At 39.5% G+C, this 24,680-nt stretch overlaps 1 protein-coding gene across 3 annotated transcripts in view; it reads right to left on the bottom strand.

Moving 5' to 3' along the window:
• Positions 1-24,680, bottom strand: part of RYR2 (ryanodine receptor 2) — an 832,848-nt gene that overhangs the window by 294,866 nt on the left and 513,302 nt on the right. For all 3 annotated transcript variants that reach the window (XM_070781954.1, XM_070781952.1, XM_070781953.1), the window contains 4 exons: positions 22,498-22,657; positions 18,767-18,914; positions 2,903-3,111; positions 675-849 (listed from right to left, as the gene is read on the bottom strand). In XM_070781954.1, coding sequence (XP_070638055.1) covers positions 675-849; positions 2,903-3,111; positions 18,767-18,914; positions 22,498-22,657 — 692 coding nt within the window. The remainder of the gene's footprint in view (positions 1-674; positions 850-2,902; positions 3,112-18,766; positions 18,915-22,497; positions 22,658-24,680) is intronic.

Genomic DNA, 24,680 nt, shown 5'->3' with positions numbered 1-24,680 from the left:
AAAGAACCTCATGTTATGACAGTGGCCACCCCATTGAAAGTACTGTCCTGAAAAACACCTACCCTCTCATTTCTTTTACAAACAGCTTTGACTTTCTCTTACAACCCTTTTCAAGGTCATCTCAGAGCCCCACAGGCAGAGGTATCTCTACCTTGCATTGTGCTTCCATGGAATTTTCTGCATTTATTTTAGAACTTATACATGGAATAGAAATTGTGCAGGTGCAAACTTGTCCTGCTAAACTACTGTCTGCATGACGGTAGGACAATGTTTCATTCCTGTTGTCTCAGAATTCAGCAGAGGGCCTAGAAGGCTTTTGATATATTTTTTGAAATGAAAGAAAAGAAGCTATAAGCAGCTGATTGAACAAAGAAGTTCTAAATGAACATTTAACATGTGTGGAAAACTATCCTTTGCCTGCCATTGTATTTTCTTATTCGCATTCATAAAAATCATTTATGCCTTAGCAGAATCCTAGCTCTGAAATACAGAGTTTCTGCTTAAGTCATTTCAAGGCTTTTGGATCCAATAAGCCTTATGGGCACCATTGTGGTTTACAGCTGCAACTCATTTGCTCGCTCACCCTCAAACTGAGATGGCTGGTAAAGAGGCATCAGAACAAAGAGCTTCCCTGTATCCCAACCTGAAAACGACACAAGATGCAGTACACTTACCATCACCAACATCAAAGTCCTTGAAAGCCAGCTCTGAACCGGAATCATCAAGAAGGATTTCGCCATTCAGTGTGAACATCATGGTGTGTTCTGTCATGTCAACCATACACCCCACAACGTCGCCAGCTTGCCAAGAGCGCCCATAGTGCTCATTGCCCTGGTGCCACCGCTGGGCCTGGAGACAGAAGAGTCACTGTCACAGAAAAAGCCAGAACAGCAACCGCCCGCCGCTACTGGCACGATTCACAGCAGCCTTGTACTAATGCAGCAGGCGGAAGAAATGTAGTCAGCTCACCTGTCTACAGCAACTCGCTAAGTGATGTGGAGGTACCCAGGGATTCTGAATCCTTGACATTAACATCATATGTCACTGAATGTTGAGAAAAACTCAAATGCTACTTCATGATTTAAGAGTGTATTATTTTAAAAAATCAAACCCTATATCCTTTCTGTTAAAAGAAAAACTGTGTCTTTCGAAATTTATTTTTCTCACTACAGTGAACACATCCCAGGATATGAGTTGTTTTTCTCCACTCCCCCAAATACAGGGAATTATGAACAGAGAATCAGCTGGGAACCGATCGTTGAAAATTACATTCCAATTTTCAACTCTTTCAAAATAAAATTCCATTTCTTGGAACCAGTGGCACTCACATTTTAGCTAAATAGAAAACTAGAAGCATTTTAGTATATACTAAAATGAGAAAGGGTTTGAATCAAACTTAAAAATATTCTTAAGATATTTACTGAAATAATAAGCCAAAAATTGTATATATATGTCAACACTGCTTTATCTGTAACACAGGCGAAATCTCATAAATACATTTGAAACATAGTCTTGATAAATGTGACCTTTGAATCTGTAAGTATATTCCAATGATTCACAGATACAAAATTATAGTATTTTATCAGATAAATCTTTTTATTTTCCCCTATGTATCATCTTCATTGTAAACTGATATATAACAGAATATATTCACCATTGCAAAACAATGATTTTTCTAAAGTATAATACACTGTACTTTTTTAAAATTTATTTAACCAAATTAAGTACCAAAAAGTGTTAAATTTTTCTATCTGATATAGAAAATAGGACTCAAGAAATGTAACATTTCAGAACAAAATGGGTCAGTTGCCCTAGAAGACACAATACTGATTTCTAGTCCAAAAATGCTTTCCTAGACACACACCTGGCTACCCAAATGTCAAATACCTTCACAATTGCTGATTTATTTTAATTTTCTTTCCTTTAATTAGGAAAAAAGCTCCCTCCAAAGGAATACAAATTTACTGAAGAAAATTAGCAAATTAAAATAAGATAAAAGAATAAAATATCAAAAACTTTATAAACCAAAACTGACTATTATTTTCTAGTGTGGTTATGTCCATATATACATATTTTTAATTTTAAAATATTTTATACAGAAAAAGTAAACATTCAATATTTATATAATGTACAAATAAACAATGTACCAAAAAAGAAGAAACTTACCAGCTTTCATCAAACTGAAAAAATTAAAATGACTCATAACATTGAAAATGGAAACTTTTGGTGATTATAAACAACAAACAGCATTACTATGGCTATTAAATGTTTATATCTATCATTAATTATTGCTTGAGGATAAATTCCTTCTATGGAATTGCTATGTCAAATGGATATATTTTGCATTAGCATATAGACTTTTAATGCTTTTGATAGATGAGGATGATTCATCTTTTTTAGATGACAGAGAATATTTTACTTCTTAAATTTTGAATAGTCTTGAATTTTCAGGGTGAGGGGTCTCAAAATGTCTCAAAATGTTTTGAGACTACAAAGACAGAAGTTCTCCTAGAAACTATTTTCTGAGTTTGGGTTCAGGAAAGCATAATATTAATATTACGTGTGTGTGCTCGGTTGGTGTTTGACACTTTGTGACCCCAAGTACTGTAGTCTGCCAGGCTCCTCTGTCCATGGGATTTCCCAGCCAATGATACAGGAGAGGGTCCCCATCTTCTCCTCCAGGGCATCTTCCCGACCCAGGGATTGAACCCACATCTCCTGCATTGGCAGGCAGATTCTTTACCACAGAGCCACCTGGGAAGCTGGACCATGAGAAGGAAAACCAGTGGAAGTGCAGTGAGGCAGTGTGGAGCTCACAGCATGCGGATGCTTAGTGCACAGTAGCCTACAAAGGCAGGAACCTACACACTCCAGTGTCTCGCGCCCAGCAAAGCGTACTCACCTTGAAGCCATCAAAAGCAAAGGCACGTTCATCTGAGCCAAGCTCCTGATCAGGTTGACACCCTGGCCTGCACCAGCCAACTCGCATGTCTCCAGCAGTGACCGCCTCGAATTCAAAATACCACCTTCCAGCCTTCACAGCATATGTTTTCTCAGCACGGAAGATGCGGAACCTCTCTCCCGTGCCGCTGCACACTTCAGCTCTGGCAGCTGTGAATGGAAAGGGGTTCTGGTGATCACTGGATGGGAAACTGAAAGAGGAGGGCAGATACCACATAACCTACAGGAACAACGCTAATGACACCTTCTCATCTTGATTCACATGTAACAAAGTGTTTTCACATCGGATGGAACCAGCTGGATCAAGTGCAGAGTATACAGAAGGCCTGCCTTTGGAGTCACTGGTGGTTAAACTTCACTAACTCTGTAAGAGCAGATGATGTTAAGTTTTTTTTTTTCCTTTGGAAAAAAGTTTATCAGATACTTGGTGGTTTGGTAAGGGAAACCAAAATGGTGCTGGAAAATGAGATGCACTTAAGGGCATGAATGGGAAGAAGACAATTAAAGAGGTCAACATGGTGGGAGAAGAGGAGGGTGGAAGGAATGAGGAGAGTAGCACTGACATATATATACACTACGATGTGTAAAACTGGCAGCTAGTGGGAAGCTGCTGTATAGCACAGGGAGGTCAGCGTGATGCTCTGCGATGATCTAGAGGGGTGGGATGGGGGTGTCATATGTAAACATATAGCTTACTGGCTTCATTGTTCAACATAACTAACACAACATTGAAAAGCAATTATACTCCAATTAAAAAAAAAAAGAAAGAAAGAAATAGACATTTCTGGGTTGGAGAAAAGAGGGAAGAATCAGCCAGGAAGTGAGGAGGAAAGAGAGAAAACAACAAGAAAGAGACCAACATTCACAGAGAACAGTAACCACTGATAAATTTCACAGACAGAATGGCTAAGCGCATTAAGTCTTCCTCTAATCTACATCTTCACTGTTATGTGCTACACATACCAATGCTGTGTTTAAGAGATTTGCGGAAACAACAAAAGAGTCAAGTCCAACATCAGGATTAGTGCCGTGTGAAGGGCAAAAACATCTGTAGGAAATGAGATGTACATGAGATGGATGTCCCAGGGAAAACTTCAGACCAGGGAACCTGGAGCCAGGATAACTTTAAGATCGTCGCCTCCTAGGAATTCACAGTGCATGAGGACATCGGTCCCCCGAACAGATATCAAAGGGTATGGTCAGCTCGGTGAAGATCAAGGTTAAATACAGAGGAGGAAATTTAAGTGACTTGACCTACATCTCACGACTAACAAACGGCAGAATCTGGGAGCTGCCAAATGCTACAGACTGTGTTCTTTCCACTCTGCCTCCAGCAGCTGACACGGAATTAGTAGATACTATTTACATATTAGTTCTCATCTGTTCTCAAGTTAGGAAAGACCTTATAACTAATAAAAGTTTAATAAGAACTGAACTATTAATATGGCTAAATAAATAAAAAGTCAAGATAAGCTCTGCTGCTGCTGCTGCTGCTAAGTCGCTTCAGTCGTGTCCGACTCTGTGTGACCCCATAGAAGGCAGCCTACCAGGCTCCGCCATCCCTGGGATTCTCCAGGCAAGAACACTGGAGTGGGTTGCCATTTCCTTCTCCAATGCATGAAAGTGAAAAGTGAAAGTGAAGTCGCTCAGTAAGCTCTACAGGTTGCCAATTAACACACAGTTAGATCATCTTTAACAATTTAAGATTAGATTGAAGAAAAGAAAAATGGACTAAAGAGGTTCTAGCCCATAATAGGGGCTGGTTTAATGAAAGGATCAGTTATTGTTTTTTGATGATTATATGATGATTATAGGGCATATAGAGGAACTATATATGATAAACCTTTCAAAAACTGTGTTAAATTTCTGAATAAACAATATTTTGTTTTTTCCCCTCACCTCCCACACACATGCTCACACCTAACAGCCTAGTCTGCTCCAGGCAAATCTCCTGTGTCCAACAGTGAAGCCTCAAAAGTCACACACTCGTATCATGCAAGACACTCAAACATCTTCCTGAAAAAATAGATGCATTCAGGTCAGTCGCTCAGTCATGTCCAGCTCTTTGAGACCCCATGAACTGCAGCACGCCAGGCCTCCCTGTCCATCACCAAATCCTGGAGTTTACCCAAACTCATGTCCATTGAGTCGGTGATGCCATCTGACCATCTCATCCTCTGTCGTCCCCTTCTCCTCCTGCCCTCAATCTTTCCCAGCATCAGGTGTTTTCAAATGAGTCATCCCTTTGCATCAGGTGGCCAAAGGATTGGAGTTTCAGCTTCAACATCAGTCCTTCCAATGAATATTCAGGACTGATCTCCTTTAGAATGGACTGGTTGGATCTCCTTGAAGTCCAAGGGACTCTCAAGAGTCTTCTCCAAAACCATAGCTCAAAAGCATCAATTCTTCAGCACTCAGCTTTCTTTATAGTCCAACTCTCACATCCATACATGACTACTGGAAAAACCATAGCTTTGAGTTTAAAAATGAGGCATTTATACTACTCTATACAGCAGACTGGAGAAGGCAATGGCAACCCACCCCAGTACTCTTGCCTGGAAAATCCCATGGACGAAGGAGCCTGGTGGGCTGCAATCCATGGGGTCGCTAAGAGTCGGACATGACTGAATGACTTCACTCTCACTTTTCACTTTCCTGCATTGGAGAAGGAAATGGCAACCCACTCCAGTGTTCTTGCCTGGAGAATCCCAGGGACGGGGGAGCCTCGTGGGCTGACGTCTATGGGGTCACACAGAGTCGGACACGACTGAAGTGACTTAGCAGCAGCAGCAGCAGACAGCAGACAGCATGTACAACCTTCTCTGAAAAGAAAAGGCTTGCTTTTGATACATTCAAGTTAGGAGTGGAAAAGGACTTGAATGAGAAAAACCTTCGCCTTTACCTTCTCAGTGAAGGGTAAAAATTTCTCATATCTATTATTTAGAAACAGAATTATTTTTGAAAGATTGAATAGTAAACTACTTTTCAAGGACAATAAAATTTACTATTAAGAAGATAATTCTAAATGTCATAGTACTAAAAAAAAAAAAAAAAAAAGGAAACGACACATTTCCTGTCAGTGTCTCCCCAAAACAGAACACAGATCCATTGTTTCTTTAAGCCATGCTTGTAATCTTCCTGAAATGCATCATGGAGGAACAGAATACAATCAAGGAACTACACGAACCTTGGGAGATTACCTATCAGGAAAATAAAATGCCCTCACATATTTATCCTTATTTTTAGTGATGCTGACATTTGTAAATACAATCATACTTATTACATTCTCATGTGGACTAACAGATTAAATTCCCAATTTCCTAAGTATGGAATATTCCATTTTTTAGAAATCTAGATTACTGAAAAATTCATGGGTCCTTTTTCCTATTTTAAGTTTCCAGGATATCGGACTCCACAAAATGCAAAGTGTGCTCAAAGAGCCAAATAAATTTTAATATTAGTTTAAGTCCAAATACATTGGGAAATCTGATACAGAAATATAACAACTACATAATTTCCTTAAAATCCTACTACAAATTTCTCTTGATATTAAGATTCATCATTAATCTTCTCTACTAATAAAGGTAGTAAAAATAGGGGGAATATAAAGAAAATCTGGGTCAGTAAGAGGCAATGATGAAGAATTTGTTCATCCTGGCATTTTTCTCCTTGACCTCAAGCTGCTGTAGTATTCTTTTTCTTATTGAAGTATAGTCGATGTACAACACTGTATATATGTCCAACAGTGATTCACAATTTTAAAGGTTATACTCCACTTATAATTATAAAAAATGGGCTCTATTCCCTGTGCTGTACAATATATCCTTGTACCTTATTTGATACATGTAGTTCGTACCTCTTAATCACCTACCCCTATACCTTGCTCCTCCCGCCTTCTCTCTCTCCACTAGTAACTACTACTTTGCTCTCTACTTCTGTGAGTATATTTCTTTTTTTTTAAATATATTCACTACTTTGTTCAGATTCCAGACATCTGTTGTTGTTCAGTTGCTAAATTATATTCGACTCTCTGTGACCCCATGGACTGTGTATAGTACACCGGGCTCCTCTGTCCTCTGTATCTCTGGAGTTTGCTCAGAATCATGTCTATTGAATTTGTGATGCCATCTAAGCATTTCATCCTCTGCTGCCCCATTGTCCTTTTGCCTTCAATCCCTCCCAACATCAGAGTCTTTTCCAATGACCTGACTGTTCGCATCAGGTGGCGAACAGTATTGGAACTTCAGCTTTAGCAACAGTCCTTCCAATGAACATTTAGGGCTGATTTCCTTTAGGATGGACTGGTTGGATCTCCTTGCAGTTCAAGGGACTCTCAAGAGTCTTCTCCAGCAACACAGTTCGAAAACATCATCGATGTTTGGCATCAATGGCATTCTTTGGCACTCACCTTTCTGTATGGTCCAACTCTCACATTCATACATGACTACTGGAAAAACCATAGCTTTGACTTTCTGAACTTCTGTTGTCAAAGTGACATCTCTGCTTTTTCATATGTCGTCCAGGTTTGTCAAAGACATCCCAGAAGCAAGTGTCTTTTAATTTCATGGCTGTAGTCACTGTCCACAGAGATTCTGCAGCCCAACAAAATAAAATCTGTCACTGCTTCCACTTTTCTATTTGCCATAAAGTGATGGGACCAGATGCCATTATCTTAGTCTTTTGAATGCTGAGTTTTAAGCCAGTTTTTTCACTCTCCTATTCCACCCTCATCGAGAAGCTCTTTAGTTCTTCTTCACTTTCTGCCATAAAGGTGGTGTCATCTGCATATCTGAAGTTATTGATATTTCTCCTTGAAATCTTGATTCCAGCTTGTGATTCATCCAGCCTGGCATTTTGCATGATATACTCTGCATAGAAGTTAAATAAGCAGGGTGACAATGTACACCCTTGATGTACTCCTTCCCCAATTTGGAACCAGTCTGTTGTTCCATGTCCAGTTCTAACTGTTGCTTCCTGACCCACAGACAGGTTTCTCAGGAAATAGGTAAGGTAGTCTGTTACTCTCATCTCTTTAAGAATTTTCCACAATTCATTGTGATCCACACATATGTGATATCACACAATATATATCTTTCTGACTTATTTCACTTAGTATAATGCCCTTCAAGTGCATCCATGTTGCTGTAAATGGCAAAATTTTCTTCTTTTTATGAGTAATATACCATCACATGTCTATACCAATTTTCTCTATCCATCCATGTGTTGATGGACACTTAGTGTCACGGACTGTAGCCCACCAGGCCCTTCTGTCCATGGAATTCTCTACCAAGAGTACTGGAGTGAGTAGCCAATCCCTCCTCCAGGGGATCCTCCCAACCCAGGGATTGAACCTGGGTCTCCTGCACTGAAGGCAGATTCTTTACCGTCTGAGTCAACAGGGACACTTAAGTTGCTTCCACACTGCAGGCAGATTCTTTACCAGCTGAGCCACAAGAGAACCCCCTAAGTTGCTTCCATATCTGGGCTACTGTAAATAATGCTGTTATGAACACTGGGACGCTTGTATCTTTTTGAATTAGTGTTTTTATTTTTTCAGCTACATACACCAGGAGTGGAATTTCTGGGTCATAACTGCTGCACTATTCTTACATTCATTGATGGCATTCAACTGAACTTGAAGTGAACATGGTGTTCATAGATATCATCATGCAAAGGACTTGCACGCTTCACGGATTTTCCTCCAAATGTCCACGTGACTCAGTTTATATTCTAATTTTCTTACATTAATATAGAGTAGCTTGCAATCATGGTTTAAAGAAGAAACAGATCAGTATTATGTTTCTTGATAAAATCACTAAGTGGAAATCTGAATCCACAGACATTAAAATATATATATATATATATACACACACACACACACACACAGGCAATCTGCAACAAACTTCTGTTGCATATCCTAAAACATTAAGCAGCTGAACACAAAAGTAGGCCCTATAAGTACCTGCTGAATTGAATCTAAGAACAAAGACTCTCTTGAGCCCTGGACACAGGAACGCTGGCAAATAGCTAATCAGCAGCATCACTGTCAAAATACAGAACTTTTCTCCAAACATGCAACTGTTATTCTTTGCTTGAATTTAAACACTCTATATTCATATATTTCTAGCTCATGTAATATGTTATATAAATGATTTTTACACAGTTATAATAAGTGCAATAGTAATTGACATTTTTAAAAATGAACAGCAGATAAATTCCCATCGTACTCTATCAAGGCTACTCAAAGAAAAAATTCAGAATTTAGGCCTTTAAAAACCACTTTAAGATTAAGGGCAAGGTCTGATAATATACTGTGTTCCTTGTACCCCAGAGATCCTATCACCGAGAAGGCAAACACCAATGACCATTCAAATAGGACCTGCAATAGCTACTTACAATGGCACCCCACTCCAGTCCTCTTGCCTGGAAAATCCCATGGACGGAGGAGCCTGGTAGGCTTCAGTCCATGGGGTTGCTAAGAGTCGGACACGACTGAGCGACTTCACTTTCACATTTCACTTTCATGCACTGGAAAAGGAAATGGCAACCCACTCCAGTGTTCTTGCCTGGAGAATCCCAGGGACGGGGGAGCCTGGTGGGCTGCTGTCTCTGGGGTCGCACAGAGTCGGACACGACTGAAGCAATTTAGCAGCAGCAGCATCTAAACCATACACTAAGAGACACACCACTAGAGGGCAGTCAAGATCTAACTATAGATTAAAAGTATACATTATTTATAATAAACTGGAAGGCAGGCTAGTCTCTTGAAAATTTTACACTTGTCTAGAATCCTTTAGGTATATCTACTAATTTTTAAAAATCATTGATATTAATCAGTCATTCTTTTAACTTCCTGGTATAGTCTCTAAGTAAGCAATTCAAATCTTGATAAAGCCTTGTAATGAATAAGCATAAATGACTTTTCCAAATATCTTAAAATATTATTTAGGACAATTCTCCAAAGATAGCACAATTTCAACACTGAGTTCATATTCATCCTGGAATACATAAATCAGCATTCTGCTGACTAACAAAATAAATTATAACCCTGATGAATTACATAAGGTCCAGGATTCTGGTCATCTGATGTGAACAGCCAACTCATTGAACAAGTCCCTGGTACTGAGAAAGACTGAGGGCAGAAGGAGAAGAGGGTGTCAGAGAATGAGATGGGTGGATGGCATCACCAATGCAGTAATAAACTTGGGCACACTTTGGGAGATGGTGAGGGACAGGGAGGCCTGGTGTGCTGCAGTCCCTGGGGTGCAAAGATTTGAACATGGCTGGGCGACTGAACAACAACAGATTCAATTTTAACAAAAATATCATGCCCTAAGGTAAGGTACACACTCTATGTTCAAAATGGATAACCAACAAGGACCTACTGTATAGCACATGAAACTCTACTCAATGTTATGTGGCAGCCTGGATGGGAGGGGAGTTTGAAGAATGGATACATGAAAATGTATGGTTGAGTCCCTTTGCTGTTCATCAGAAACTACCACAACATTGTTAACTGGCTATAACCCAATACAAAATAAAAAGTTTAAAGTTAAAAAAAAACTTATGCTGTTAATTTTTCTAATGTCAGCAAAACAGTATAGCCAATTACAAATGAAAGTTTTAAATCTTATCTTAGTGATCACCAGACATTTTGCTTCATTCCATAAACCATCTCACATCTATCTTTTCATTTCCATTTTTCACCATCCTTGTTCTGAAGATCACAATTTTCCAAAAGCCTCACAACTGGTCTCTCTATCCAAGCACTCTCCCCCTCCAATCTGTTCCTTTCCAGTGTCGTCATAGCTGTAGTGCTACTGAACACTCTAACCACAAATCAAACTTCTGCTTTAAAACTTTCTGAGGCTAGAATTTCTCATACAAATTTACCATATTTCTTAGCTGGGATTTTCAAAATATTCCGTATTTTAGCCTAATCCTTCTATTTCCAACTATTGCTGTTCTCTCCCTACTTACACTCTGTATCTTAGCCTAACTTGACAATCAATTTTCCCTCATCTCTTTCTGTATTCAATTACATCAGGTATACTTCCCCTCCAGCAAGAATGCTCTTTCTACCACCAATCCCTATTTAGTATTTTGATCTCTGTAACAGTGAACTCAGACATCATTCCTCTAATTGGAAAATGAATCTTTCTTATGTATGTTCCATAGATTTCAGTGGCCACACATGATACACAGAATAAACTCTAGAGAACAAGTTAAGAACATTCATTAAACAAGTAACAACAACTCTAACAATAATTACAACAATCATAATAACAAATCCTGGAGGAAGGGAGAATCCAGAGCGGCCTCATTTTATTGTTCAAAATTTTCAATTTTCAACAAAAATAGTAAGACATGCAAATAAGAAAGTATGTTTTATATATATGGAGGGGAAAAGTCAATAGAAACTGTCACTGAGGAATCCCCCAGACACTGGACTTTTAGACAAAAATGTTAAACTAGCTATTTCAAATATATTCAAAGAATTATAAGAAATCTTGTCTAAAAAACTAAAGGGAAGTATGAGAAAAATGTCTTATCAAATAGAGATTATAAATTGAGACTGAAATTACTTTAAAAATAGAAATTCTGGAGTTAAAAATTATAATGACTGAAATTAAAAATTCTCTAGAGGGGCTAAACAACAGGTTTGAGCTGGAAGAAGAAAGAATCAATGAATCTGAATAAAGATCCACTGAGATTATTAAGTATGTAAAGCAGGAAAAAAATAGAAGAAAAAAAAAAAAAAATAAGCAGAGTCTTATAGACCTGCCAGATGCAGCAAGCCTAACAATGTACACATAATGAAAATCTCAGGAGAGGAGAGAAAGAGGCAGAAAGAATACTTAAATACTGACAAAACATTTTTCAAATTTGGTGAATAAAATTAATTTACAGATACAAGAAGCTCAACAAAATCCAAGTAAGATAAACTCAAAGAAACACACAATGCATATCATAGTCAAACTACTGAAAGACAGAGAGAATCTTGGAAGCACCGAGAAAGCAGCAGCACATCCCATACATGGATCCTTCATACGCGAAACAGCTGATGTCTCATTTGAAAACATGGAGACCAGAAGGCGATGGGATGAATATACACAGTGCTGAAGGGAAAGTCAACTGGAATTCTACATTCAGTAAATCTTTGTTGTTCTCTCCAAGGCTTCTAACATACAGCATCACCCTTTCACCTTTCCCTCTTAGCAAATAACCTCACTTAATATTTCGACAGAAAATTCTTACTAAACAGTAACAGTTCCCCCAGCTTCTTGATTTTCCATAACAGAGTTTACTGCATTTTTTAAATCCTTACTGCTCCCCCATGAAGCTTAGTGGTGTATGTATTCTTCTTATATAAGGCCTTTTACCTGTGTTGTAAATTTCATTTCCCCACCCCTAATCATCCTCAGATCATGCTTCATCAAGTTCCTCTCCTTTATTTTCAACCTCTCCTTTCCCCTGGTTCTTTTTCTTAGAACCAGAAAGCATTTCTTAAAATTGTCTAACTGTGGCGGATTCATTTTGATATTTGGCAAAGCTAATACAATTATGTAAAGTTTAAAAATAAAATAAAATTAAAAAAAATAAAAAAAGGAAAAATGTAATCCTCTCTTTCTCTCTAGCAAAGGTCTCAGCTACACACATACACACGTGTGTGTGTGTGTGTGTGTGTGTGTGTGTGTAAACTGAGTCTTGGTTGCTGTGTACAGATGTCTCAAACACAACTCAAACTGAAATTCAACATGTTTAAAACCAAACTCAGTCTCCTCAGTTTCCCATCTCTGACTGTTCCAAAACCATTCCAGACACCTCCTTCATCTTTCTACTGATTCTATTTCTAAATGTCAAACGAGTCTGTCCTATTCTTTCTATGCCCAGTACTGGTTAAGTTCAGGCCAAAACAAGTTCAAAAGTGTCAAAACACTCCTCATCAACAGCAAACTATTGTCCCCACCTTTCAGTTTGTTCATATCCAGCCCATTCTCCAAAGAGAAATGGAGTGATTGTTTCAGCAGAAAAACCTTCTGTTTCAGTCTCTGCCTTCTCTCCTTCATCTCCTTCTACTTCTCAAACTCCACTTGACATTCAGCCATGCAAAGCCTGCTGAAAATTCCCAGGTGCAGTCTTTCCTTGATTGCCAAGACTTCACACACTATTCCCTCTGTCTGAACAAATGAATCTGACTGATTCCTACTGATTCTTCTAAGTAGATGGTTTCAGAACACATCTCCAAATATTTTGTCACACTTCTCTTCAAAAACTGTGGGCTTAAGTGTGAGATGCATTTAGTGACTCACTTCCAACAAACAGAATATGGTAGAAGTCATTGCAGTATGCATTGAGGCGTCTTTCTTGCACTGTCTCTTAGATTACTCACTCTGGGGGGAAGCCAGCTGCTACATGAAGGCACTGAAGTATTTCTGTGAGGAGGTCTTCATGACAAGGAACTTAGATCTCTTGCCAATATACAGAGAAAATCTGAGTCCTTTAACAAACAATTATGCAATTGAACTGTCTTAGCAGCAAGTCCCCAAGCCCCACTGAAGTCTTCAGATGACTGCAACCCTGGTGGACTTGACACAAACCTCAAGAAAGGCCATGATCCAGAACCACCTGACTAATCCACTTGTGTGTATGTGCTAAGTGGCTTCAGTCATATCTGACTCTTTTGACCCCATGGACTACAGCTCACCAGGATCCTGTCCATGGGATTCTCCAGGCAAGAATACTGGAGTGGGTTGCCATGCCCACCTCCAGAGGATCTTCCTAACCCAGGTATCAAACCCACGTCTCTTATGTCTCCTGCATTGCCAGGCGACTTCTTCACCACTAGCGTCATCTGGGAAGCCCAAAGAATCCATTCACAAATCCCTAAAAGATAGAAACTTTGAGATCAACAAATGTTTGTTGGTTTAAGCCATTAAATTTTAGGGAGGGATTTGTTACACAGCAGGAGATAACTAATACATCTCTTTAAGATTCCTCTGACAGCTCAGTTAAACCACTGCTGGGATACTTGGGGATTAATGCTTACATCACACAAAAGTGTGAACAATTTAGTCTATCTTCCCTGCCTATGATGAAATCTACCTGCGGGCAAAACTTTTTCATTCATTGTCAAATTTAAGCACAGTAGATGTTCAATAACTACATATTAAAATCAAATGGAAATGAGGATGATTTGAAATATGAAAGTAATATGAACCCAAAAATGGAATATCTGATTTGATAGACAAGAGATTGAGCAAGTTCTGGGGGTTGGTGATGGACAGGGAAGCCCGGCGTGCTGCAGTCCATGGGGTCACAGAGTCAGACACAACTAAGACACTGAACTGAACTGAACTGATGCTGCTTTTCTTCCTTCTTGAAATTCATATAAGTCACAAGAAAGTAGGGAAGCATGACATACTAATATATTGCTTCACTGATGTGTTAAGCAAAATTATATTACACTTGTAAATAATATGTACGTAAATATGTATGTCATCAGAATAACATCCAGCATCCAGGAAGCCTTACAAATAGTTGAGAAATGAAGAGAAGAAAAAGGCAGAGATATTGCTAGATATTTGTCGTATGCATATTAGGTATATACCTAATAGAGTAGTTGAATCAAATATTTTTAAAGCATGGAAAATACTGGAAAATGGTATACTATCACAGGCATTCTTAATGAATATTTGTGTGCTCGATATATCCAACTGTTCATTAAAGAGTGAGTTTAATAGGTAGTTACAAAAAAGGTTTGTAGATTTTTGAAAGTAGGAGCTCTTAACACTATTACTAATGATTGAAGTTCTCCATAGGATACCACAGTCACCAAAAAGATGTAAGACAAAGACACTTGCAATTATGAGGGTTTGCTCATAATAATTCATGAGTGGGTATTTGTAAGTCTTCCTCAGACAACCACTTTGGCTTATTGCATTTCTTTTTCTTGAGGAAGGTTTTGGTCACCACCTCCTGTACAGTGTAACAAACTTCCATCCATAGTTCTTCAGGCACTCTGTAATCTTGAATTGATTACTGGGAATAGATTGGGATCCCCTTAATAGAATCCCTTGAATCTATTGGGAATATACATAAATACATAAATGCAATCTTGAATTGATTATTGGGAATAGATTGCGATTCCCTTGAATAGAATCCCTTGAATCTATCGGGAATATACATAAATGTCTGAAAGTGTAGCCAAAAAATGACAATAATTTATCTTTGTGCCAAGAGAACATGCTGATCATAGCAAATATCTTCTTCCAACAACAAAAGAGATAACTCTATACATGGACATCACCAGATAGTCATTACTGATCAGATTAACTACATTCTTTGCAACTGAACATGGAGAAGTTCTGTTTACAGTCAGCCAAAACAGCTCTATACTAGAGCTGACTGGCTCAGATTAACAGCTGTTTATTGCACAATTCAGGCTTAAACTGAAGAAAGTAGGGGAAAGCAGTAGGCCATTCAGGTACGACCTAAATCAAATCCCTTATGATTATACGTTGGAGGTGATGAATAGATTCAAGGCGTTATGGAGTGCCTGAAGAACTGTGGATGGAAGTTTGTAACACTGTACAGGAGACAGTGACCAAAACCATCCCCAAGAAAAAGAAATGCAATAAGGCAAAGTGGTTGTCTGAGGAAGCCTTACAAAGAGTTGAGAAAAGAAGAGAAGAAAAAGGCAGAGGAAAAAGGGAAAGACAGATCCAACTGAATGTAGAGTTCCAGAGAATAGCAAGGAGAGATAAGAAAGCCTTCTTAAATGAACAATGCAAAGAAATAGAGAAAAAACAATACAATGGGAAAGACTAGAGATCTCTTCAAGAAAACTGGAGATACCAAGGGAACATTTCATGCAAAGATGGGCACAATAAAGGGCAGAAACAGCAAGGACCTAACAGAAGCAGAAGAAATTAAGAAGAGGTGGCAAGAATACACAGAAGAACTGTAAAAAAAAAAAAAAGTCTTAATGATCTAGATAACCACAATGATGTGGTCACTCACCTAGAGCCAGACATCCTGGAGTCTGAAGTCAAGTGGGCCTTAAGAGAAGCATTACTACAAATAAAGCTAGTGGAGGATGGAATTCCAGCTGAACTATTTCAAATCCTAAAGGACAATGCTGTTAAAGTGATGCATTCAATACACCAGCAAATTTGGAAAACTCATCAGTGGCCATGGGACTGGAAAAGGTCAGTTTTCATTCCAATCGCACAGAAAGGCAATGACAAAGAATGTTCAAACTACCACACAATTGAACTTATTTCACATGCTAGCAAGGTCATGCTCAAAATCCTTCAGGCTAGGTTTCAGAAGCTCATGAACTGAGAACTTCCAGATGTACAAGCTGGATTGAGAAAAGGCAGAGGAACCAGAGATCAAATGGCCAACATCCGCTGAACCATAAGATAACCAAGGGAATTCCAAAAAAAAATCTACTTCTGCTGCATTAACTACACTAAAGCCTTTGTGTGGATCACAACAAACTGTGGAACATTCTTAAAAGAATGGGAATACCAGACCACCATACCTGTCTCCTAAGAAGCCTGTATATGAGACAAGAAGCAACAGTTAGAACTGGACATAGAACAATAGATTGGTTCCAAATTGCAAAAGAAGTACACCAAGGCTGTATATCATCACCCTGCTTATTTAACTTATATGCAGAGTACATCATGAGAAATACCAAGCTGGATGAATAACAAGCTGGAATCAAGACTGCTAGGAGAAATATCAACAACCTCAGATATGCAGATGATACCACTTTAATGGTAGAAAGAGAAGAGGAACTAAAGAGCCTCTAGATGAGGGTGAAGAAGGAGAGTAAAAGAGATGGCTTAAAACTAAATATTAAGAAAACCAAGAAGATGGTATCCAGATCCATTACTTCATGGCAAATAGAGGGGAAAGGGGGAAAGGTGAAAGTAGTGACAGATTTCCTCTTTTTGGGCTCTAAAACCACTGCAGATGGGACTGCAGCCATGAAATCAGAACATGATTGCTTCTCAGCAGAAAGGCTATGAAAAACCTAGACAGTGTGTTGAAAAGCAGAGACATTACTCTGCCAACAAAAGCCTGCAGAATCAGGGCTAAGGACTTCCCAGGGTTCACATGCAGTTCTGAGAGCTGGAGTATAAAAAAGGCAGAGCGCCAAAGAATCGATGCCTTCAAACTTTGGTGCTGGAAAAGACTCCTGAGAATCCACTGGACAGCAAGGAGATCAAACCAGTCAACTGTAAGGGAAATCAACCCTGAATACTCATTGGAAGGACTGATGCTGAAGCTGATGCTCCAGTATTTTGGTCACCTGATGCAAACAGCCAACTCACTGGGAAAGTCCCTGATGCTGGGAAAGATTGGGGGCAGAAGGAGAAGAGGCATCAGAGGATGAGATGGCTGGATGGCATCACCATCGAACTTGGACAAACGATGGGAGATGGTGAGTGACAGGGAGGCCTGATGTGCTGCAGTCCATGCACTCAGAGTCGGACATGCCTGGGCGACTGAACAACGATGACACATGATAACTATATATAAATATTCACTTGTTACACATAGTAACATTATATAAATATTAGCAATCATTACTATTTAAGGTTGAATTTCTATGCAGAGATACTACACTAAAAATATTAGTCATTAGAGAATATTCGGCATAGATCTTAAGAGTTTTCTACCAAGAAATATAGGCACTGCAATGAAACACACAACTCATGTCATTTTTGGCAATTTTAAAATATGGATGTTAACACAACTCAAACCACAGGAGCAAATGATTAAACCACAGGAGCAAATGATTAAGGGGTTGACTATCTTAAGCCATATTCTTAAAAGGTATTATTCAAAGGAAATGTGTTCTTCATAAACCCTTTAAAAATCCATATATTCAACACATTTATTGAGTGTCTGTTCTAGAGTTTTTTCCTTAAAGCAAGATATTGCACTAATTAATTACTATGGCCTATATGTGAGAGTCTAAATAATGAAGATTTAGAAAACACTAGCTCATCATCCTAGATTTACAGTAAGTTCCCCACATATGAATGAGTTCCATTCCGAGAACACGTTGACAAGTTTAATTTGTTCATAAGTTCAACAAAATTAGCCTAGGCACTTACGTAACACAGTCAGCTATATAGTATTGTAATAGGTTTAGAATACTTTTCACGTGAATAATACATAAAAATAAACACAAAAAATAAAAGACTGTCACCCTTACGTTACAGAAGTTTGGAAAGTACAGTAGTGCAGTACAACAGCTGGATACAGGGGTTGGCATCAAGTGAACAGGCAAGAAGAGTTACTGCTGGAGGAGGGCGAGGAAGTAGAAATGCTGGAGCTAAAGGAGCGTCAGTGATAGGAGACGGAGGGCAAGCTGCCGCGTCACGCATGCCTGACGTGACTGGACATGTGAACCCACATCCACAACTTTGAAAGTTTGCAACTTGGGGATTCATATGCAGAGGACTTACTGTCCTCCCATCAACAACTACAACCAGCTCTTCTGAAAGAGAGCTGGTGAGGTGAGTGGGATTAAGGGGCAATATAAGAATCACAGAATGAACTGTGTCCTCAGACTCTTTGAGAAGGTAACGTCATTTCTTCCCCTCTGCAGAATCACTGAGGTCCTGAGTCACAGGACAAAAGTTCCCTAAACTCCTGGCCTGAGTCACATGCTTCAAATAAAAGACTCTTATCTCATACTCCCTTTTATTCATGCATCTGGCTTTAAAGAATTTACAGTGTGATTTTGCAACGAGAGGAGAAGAAAGTGAAATGGAAATACCATGATCTTGATCAGGTGCCTCCAGGTTGTAGCCATATCCCAGCAGTGTGCGTACAGCCTCACGGAGGCTATCCTTATTGGATTTCTTAGTTCGGTCATCTAGAAGGGCATAGGGAACAAGCCGAGGGTTTCTTCTGTTCTTTACATCCTACAGGAAGGAAAAAAAAAAATGTATGTGATCATCAAAGGACAACCAACAGCATTTGGAAATGACACAGCCACCAAATACATCAAAATATAAAGTGTCTGAAGGTAGATATTGTACCTTCCCTTTGTCTTTCCAGGTTGTAGGAGTTAGTGAAATACTCCCAGTATGAAGAATCTATCAAGTGAGTCACTGATCAATGTAAATCAGGCTCTCTCCATGAAAAGAAAATGTAAAAATAACAGCAATAACAAAAGCCAACTTTAATGATCTCAATAACCATCATCCATCTGTCAAGATCACAAGGCAATGGACTAACTTAAGAGAACCTACCATTTCCTTGCCAAGTTGACTGACAGGTCTTTGTTACAAAAAGAGCCTAATTAGTAACCATCATCTCTCTGACTTTTGAGTCAATGTACCACACAAGGCAGCTGTCCCTTCCTCAGAGAAAAGTCAGTGTGTGGATGGCCACCTCACGACCTCAAATGGCTTAAAAAAATAATAAACTGACTCCATCAACTGGTAAACCTGGTAATAGTGGGAGTATTAAAAGAACTACAAACCTCACAATTTGTCTTTTATAAAAGAGGCTCCAAGTTTAAAGCATGATTAAAATGGCAGTGACCAAGCAAGAAGGCAGGCTATCTTATCATCTTAACAAAAGGATAATTTAAGAGTAAATACAAAATCTGGGCCGTGGAGATGCCCCAAGACTGCGAGTCTTTCTAACACTTAAGAAATTACTTCTTTGCATTCATTCACTGCTGCAGATTTTATCAAACTTTCCATATTCCAGGAGGCATGCTGCTGCTGCTGCTAAGTCGCTTCAGTCGTGTCCCACTCTGTGGGACCCCAGAGACAGCAGCCCACCAGGCTCCCCCGTCCCTGGGATTCTCCAGGCAAGAACACTGGAGTGGGTTGCCATTTCCTTCTCTGATGCATAAAAGTGAAAAGTGAAGTGAAGTCGCTCAGTCGTGTCTGACTCTTAGCAACCCCATGGACTGCAGCCCACCAGGCTTCACTATCCATGGGATTTTCCAGGCAAGAGTACTGGAGTGGGGTGCCATTGCCATCCACCAGGAGGCATATTCAATCTCAATTTACCTTAGCATGAAGAACAATTTGAAGGCTGTATATATTCGCAAACATTCTCCAAAACATATAAGCTATTTGGTGGATAGCATTTGTTCTGGTTGGGGAGGAACAAGGAAAACTGTTTCCCAATTTCTTCTTCCCCTTCTCTAGCAAATCTGTAGTTCCGTATACTGACTACCTGACCATTTGGACCAGTGTTCAAATCACCTGAGTTGCTTACTGGGGAATCCACTCCAAAGCCACCCCCAAAGAAATAAGCACCATAAACAGCTTCAAGCCACATTACCCAGCACCCCTCCCTTTCAAAATGGTTGCTGCCCCCTAGCTTTTCCTAGAGAAATATTAACAGGCCTCTGATGAATTACACTTTCTGGACATGGTGTTCTGGGGATCTGATTATACAAAGAAGCTGCTCCAGGGATTTCCATGCACATGAGTGCTTGAAATCTAGTATGCTGGAGACACAGAAGAAATTCAAGCAAACGCCTGCTCTCAAGGAGTTTACAATCCCATGATGAACCAGATTATTTTAAATAGAGGGTGATGAAAAATTAAAGACAATGCTCATTCAGATAACCCAGCAAAACTGTGTTCTGTCAGTGGGGAATGTGGTGGAAGCTGGGAGAAAGGGTGGACACAGTTCCAAAGAGAGCTTTGGCCAACTCAGACAGAACCCTGTGCTTTTACGAGGAGGATCCACCTTCACATGGAAGAGATGGAGGGCAGAGGGGTCCTGGTTTGTCCTACAGACTCATGTGGTCTGCAAGGCAAGGGAGCACTCCTTTGGCAAAAAAACAGTAAGGACCCCCCAATCCCCCTGTGGCATATGGCTCAAGTTCTCACACACACACACACACACACACACACACACACACACACACACAATGCTGAAGCCAGCTGAGTACTGATAATCCCCTCAGTTACAACAACTTTAATTCAATGCAAGAATAGCTTATTTTATGAAGTATATCAAGGCTACACAGTTTTCCTTAGCCTTTGAAATGACAAAAGTTTGTGGGCTAAGAAGAATTTTGGAAATATCAAATCGACATTTAGTCTTTATCCTGTTGTTAAGTAACAATCCAGTTTAGTCCTGAAAAGCTTTAAGTAAAGGTACTGCCCACCATGAGCTGCCAAGAAGCACTGTGACAAGAAAGAGGAGAATTTGAGCTCTGGAGGCAAAAGGCTTGCTTCCCAGCCTGGTTCTGCCACCTGGGTAGCACTGGACAAACTGCTTTCAAGTTCCCTGTGTTAACACATGTGAATTGCTAATAAAAATTGTTCATCCTTCATGGAATCATTGTAAGAAAACACACATAAACCTCTGGACACAGTGACTGCCATTTAATAATAATAGCAGTTTTCTGAACTATTTGTTAGGTGCTAAGCCTTTCTCATATATGTTATATATTGAAATTCAATAATTTAGTGAGGAGGAAACAGTGGCACAGAGAGAATTTAAGCAGCCACTCCAAGGTCACACAGTCACTAAGAGACAACGCTAAAATTTGCTCTGTTTTGCTGTCCCCATACAGACCCAATGGCTGTTAGTTATTCTCATGAGTGCGACCATTAATAGAGATCCATGGACTTTCCTGGTGGGCCGGTGGTTAAGAATCTGCATGCCAATACAGGGAACATGGGTTTGATCCCTGGTCTGGGAAGATCCCACATGCCACAAGAAAACTAAGCCTGCATGTCACAACTGCTGAAGTTTGTGCCTCTAGAGCCAGTAGCCTACAACAAGAGAAGTCACTGCAGTGAGAAGCTTGCACACTGCACTGGAGCACAGCACCCACGTACCATAACTACAGAAAGCCCAGGCACAGCGACAAAGACCCAGAGCAGCCACAAATAAAATTTTAAAAAACTTTTAAAACCAGAGGTCCATGATTCTGAAATCTAGAACAAGAATCTTTTTTAATTAAGCTTAATAAAAACTCAGTTGGTGGTAAAAATGACCTGCATTGATGTAAGGCTGTTGATTATCTTTTTTTAATCACTCTTGGTTTCATCAGTCTACACTGCTGAACAAAGAATAATTTATACATAGTCCGCTGCTCTGCTGAGGGCACTGTGGAACAACCTCATTTTACCACCATTCGAAAAATCTGGATTATGAAATTCATCTGGCCCAAGGGGCGTTAAATGTGAAATTATGGACCTCTCATTATTAATTTATCTTGATGTTCTTGTATTTTACATACTTGTCTTAAAATACAATCTCAGAGAAATGTCACAACCCCACATTATAAATCGTTGGTCTGGAAACATTCACTGGCTGCCTCGTGATAAAAACCAGACTTGAGGAGGTCTGACTTCTTGAGTCCAGCAATAAACAAGTGCTTCAGTGCATATGTACATTAAATATATCTATATGATGTGAGTTTCAATGTAGTCATTATTTAATCTCTTCTGTTACAAATTATACTAGTCCCCACTTGAGTCAATCTCAGAGCATGTGCTGTAGAGCTAAGGTCTCACATACCTGTTGGATCCCATAGGTCCAGCCTTGTCGAATTCGATCCCGAGCCCACACGTTATGAGCATTTTCTGCCAGCTTGTCCACCATAGCCTCCTGAGATGGGGTGAGTTTAATAAAGCTCAGGTCCATTGGGGCAGGCTTGTATCCACTTGTCAGTTGGTAACTACAAAGCAAAGCCAAAGATATAGACAATAGGCCTGTCCAAAAAAAATCAAGGTTGAGAAATTCCTATATTGATATTTTAACTCCAATTGTTTCTAATTTTTATTGTTCCATAGACCACAGTGGGCTTCCCTGGTAGCTCAGCTGGTAAAGAATCCACCTGCAATGCAGGAGGCCCCGGTCCAATTCCTGGGTTGGGAAGATCCCCTGGAGAAGGGATAGGCTACCCACTCCAGTATTCCTAGGCTTCCCTGGTGGCTCAGATGGTAAAGAATCCACCTGCAATGTGGGAGACCTGGGTTCGATCCCTGTGTTGGCATGATCCCCTGGAGGAGGGCATGGCAACCCACTCCAGTATTCTTGCCTGAAGAATCCCCATGAACAGTGGAACCTGGAGGGCTACAGTTCATGGGCTTGCAAAGAGTGGGACATGACTGAGTGACTAAGCACAGCACAGCACAGCCCACAGTGGTGACCCGTGGTGATGTGCCTGGTCAGCAAGCGTGGACCCGTTTCACTTAAACTAAAAACTCATGAGGTGGAAAAACCACGTGATCTTTATGTTTTCATTTTTACATCACTAAAACAGAAATGAAGCAATACCTCTCTCTCAAATTTGAGGAGAACATCCCAAACAGTTGATGCTTGGGTATAGCATAAATCAAAGTATCAGTAATTAAATTATTTAATGAATTTCTCTTTCTATTAAGTCCTCAGGTTTCAACATTCATATCTTATATTCATGTAATATTTATTTCAGAAATCTGTGTATCCTTTCAGACACAAGCTGTCCATTATACTACAGGGGAATTCTAACACATTCATACATTATTTTTCTATTGCCATTCCAAGTTACATAATTTTAGGAAGCCTCTAGATAAGACAAAGACTAGAAAATACCAGGCATGTAATCATCTAAAATATGATTAAGGCCTGGATTTTAGGGAATGCTTACCAGAGGCTATTTCTACACTTTGAGCTAGAGAAGAAAGGTATCAAGACAAGTATAATTTTTAATTTTGGGGGAGAAATAGAAACTGGAAAATATAAAATATTTTCAGACTTCCCTCATGGTGGTCCAGTGATTAAGAATCTGCCTGCCAATGCAAGATACAGGTTCCATCCCTGTTCTGGGAGGACCATACACAAAGGTATCAAGACAAGTATACTTTTTAATTTGGGGGAGAAATAGAAAATTGAAAATATAAAAATTTTCAGACTTCCCTCATGGTCCAGTGATTAAGAATCCTCCTGCCAATGCAAGATACAGGTTCCATCCCTGTTCTGGGAGGACCATACACATTGCTGGGCAACTAAGCCCGTTTGCCACAGCTACTGAGCCTATGCTTCAGAGCCTGCGAGCCCCAACTACTGAAGTCCATGTGCCCTTGAGCCCATGCAGCCAAAAATAAATAAACAAATAAAATTTAAAAAAGAAAGAAAACATAAAATTTTGCACACACGTATATTAGGGCAATATGACTGCTACACTACACACACACACACACGCAAACACACAGAGAGACATCTGTCTCACCTATTAGAGAGATTGGCACAAAGCCTACTGTACAGCTGGTTCTCTTTCATTCTCTGTCACTGTTTTGTCCCTTACCATCAACTATGCCTTGGGGTCAGGATCTGCTTCTGATGCATTTTTCTAATTATATTATACTTAGAAGAGTGCCTGGCAGAGAACAGCCTTTCAATCTACAGTTTTCAAAAGGACTCACTTTATGTACAAAATGAATATAAAGAGATACGCATCTTCATCTCAAAGATTCTCCTTTGGTGCAAACAAAGTAAAGAAAATTTGCCAGATAATTATGCTAAGTTAAAAAAAAAAATGCCCAGAACATGAGAAAATAGTCTAACATAAAACTATAAATAATCTTTATTCTTCTAATTATTCTGGCTTATGGCTAGCCAAATTAAAAGGTGAGCTCCTTAATATCAGGGAGAAAACCTAAGATAGTGCCTGATATGTGGTAGATATTCAATAAAAATCTGCTGATTGAATCTGTGTA

The sequence above is a fragment of the Bos indicus genome, chromosome 28 (assembly GCF_029378745.1).
Source record: "Bos indicus isolate NIAB-ARS_2022 breed Sahiwal x Tharparkar chromosome 28, NIAB-ARS_B.indTharparkar_mat_pri_1.0, whole genome shotgun sequence".
Lineage (NCBI taxonomy): Eukaryota > Metazoa > Chordata > Mammalia > Artiodactyla > Bovidae > Bos > Bos indicus.
The sequence above is the reverse complement of the archived record's forward strand: the minus strand, read 5'-3'. Positions and strand labels throughout refer to the sequence as shown.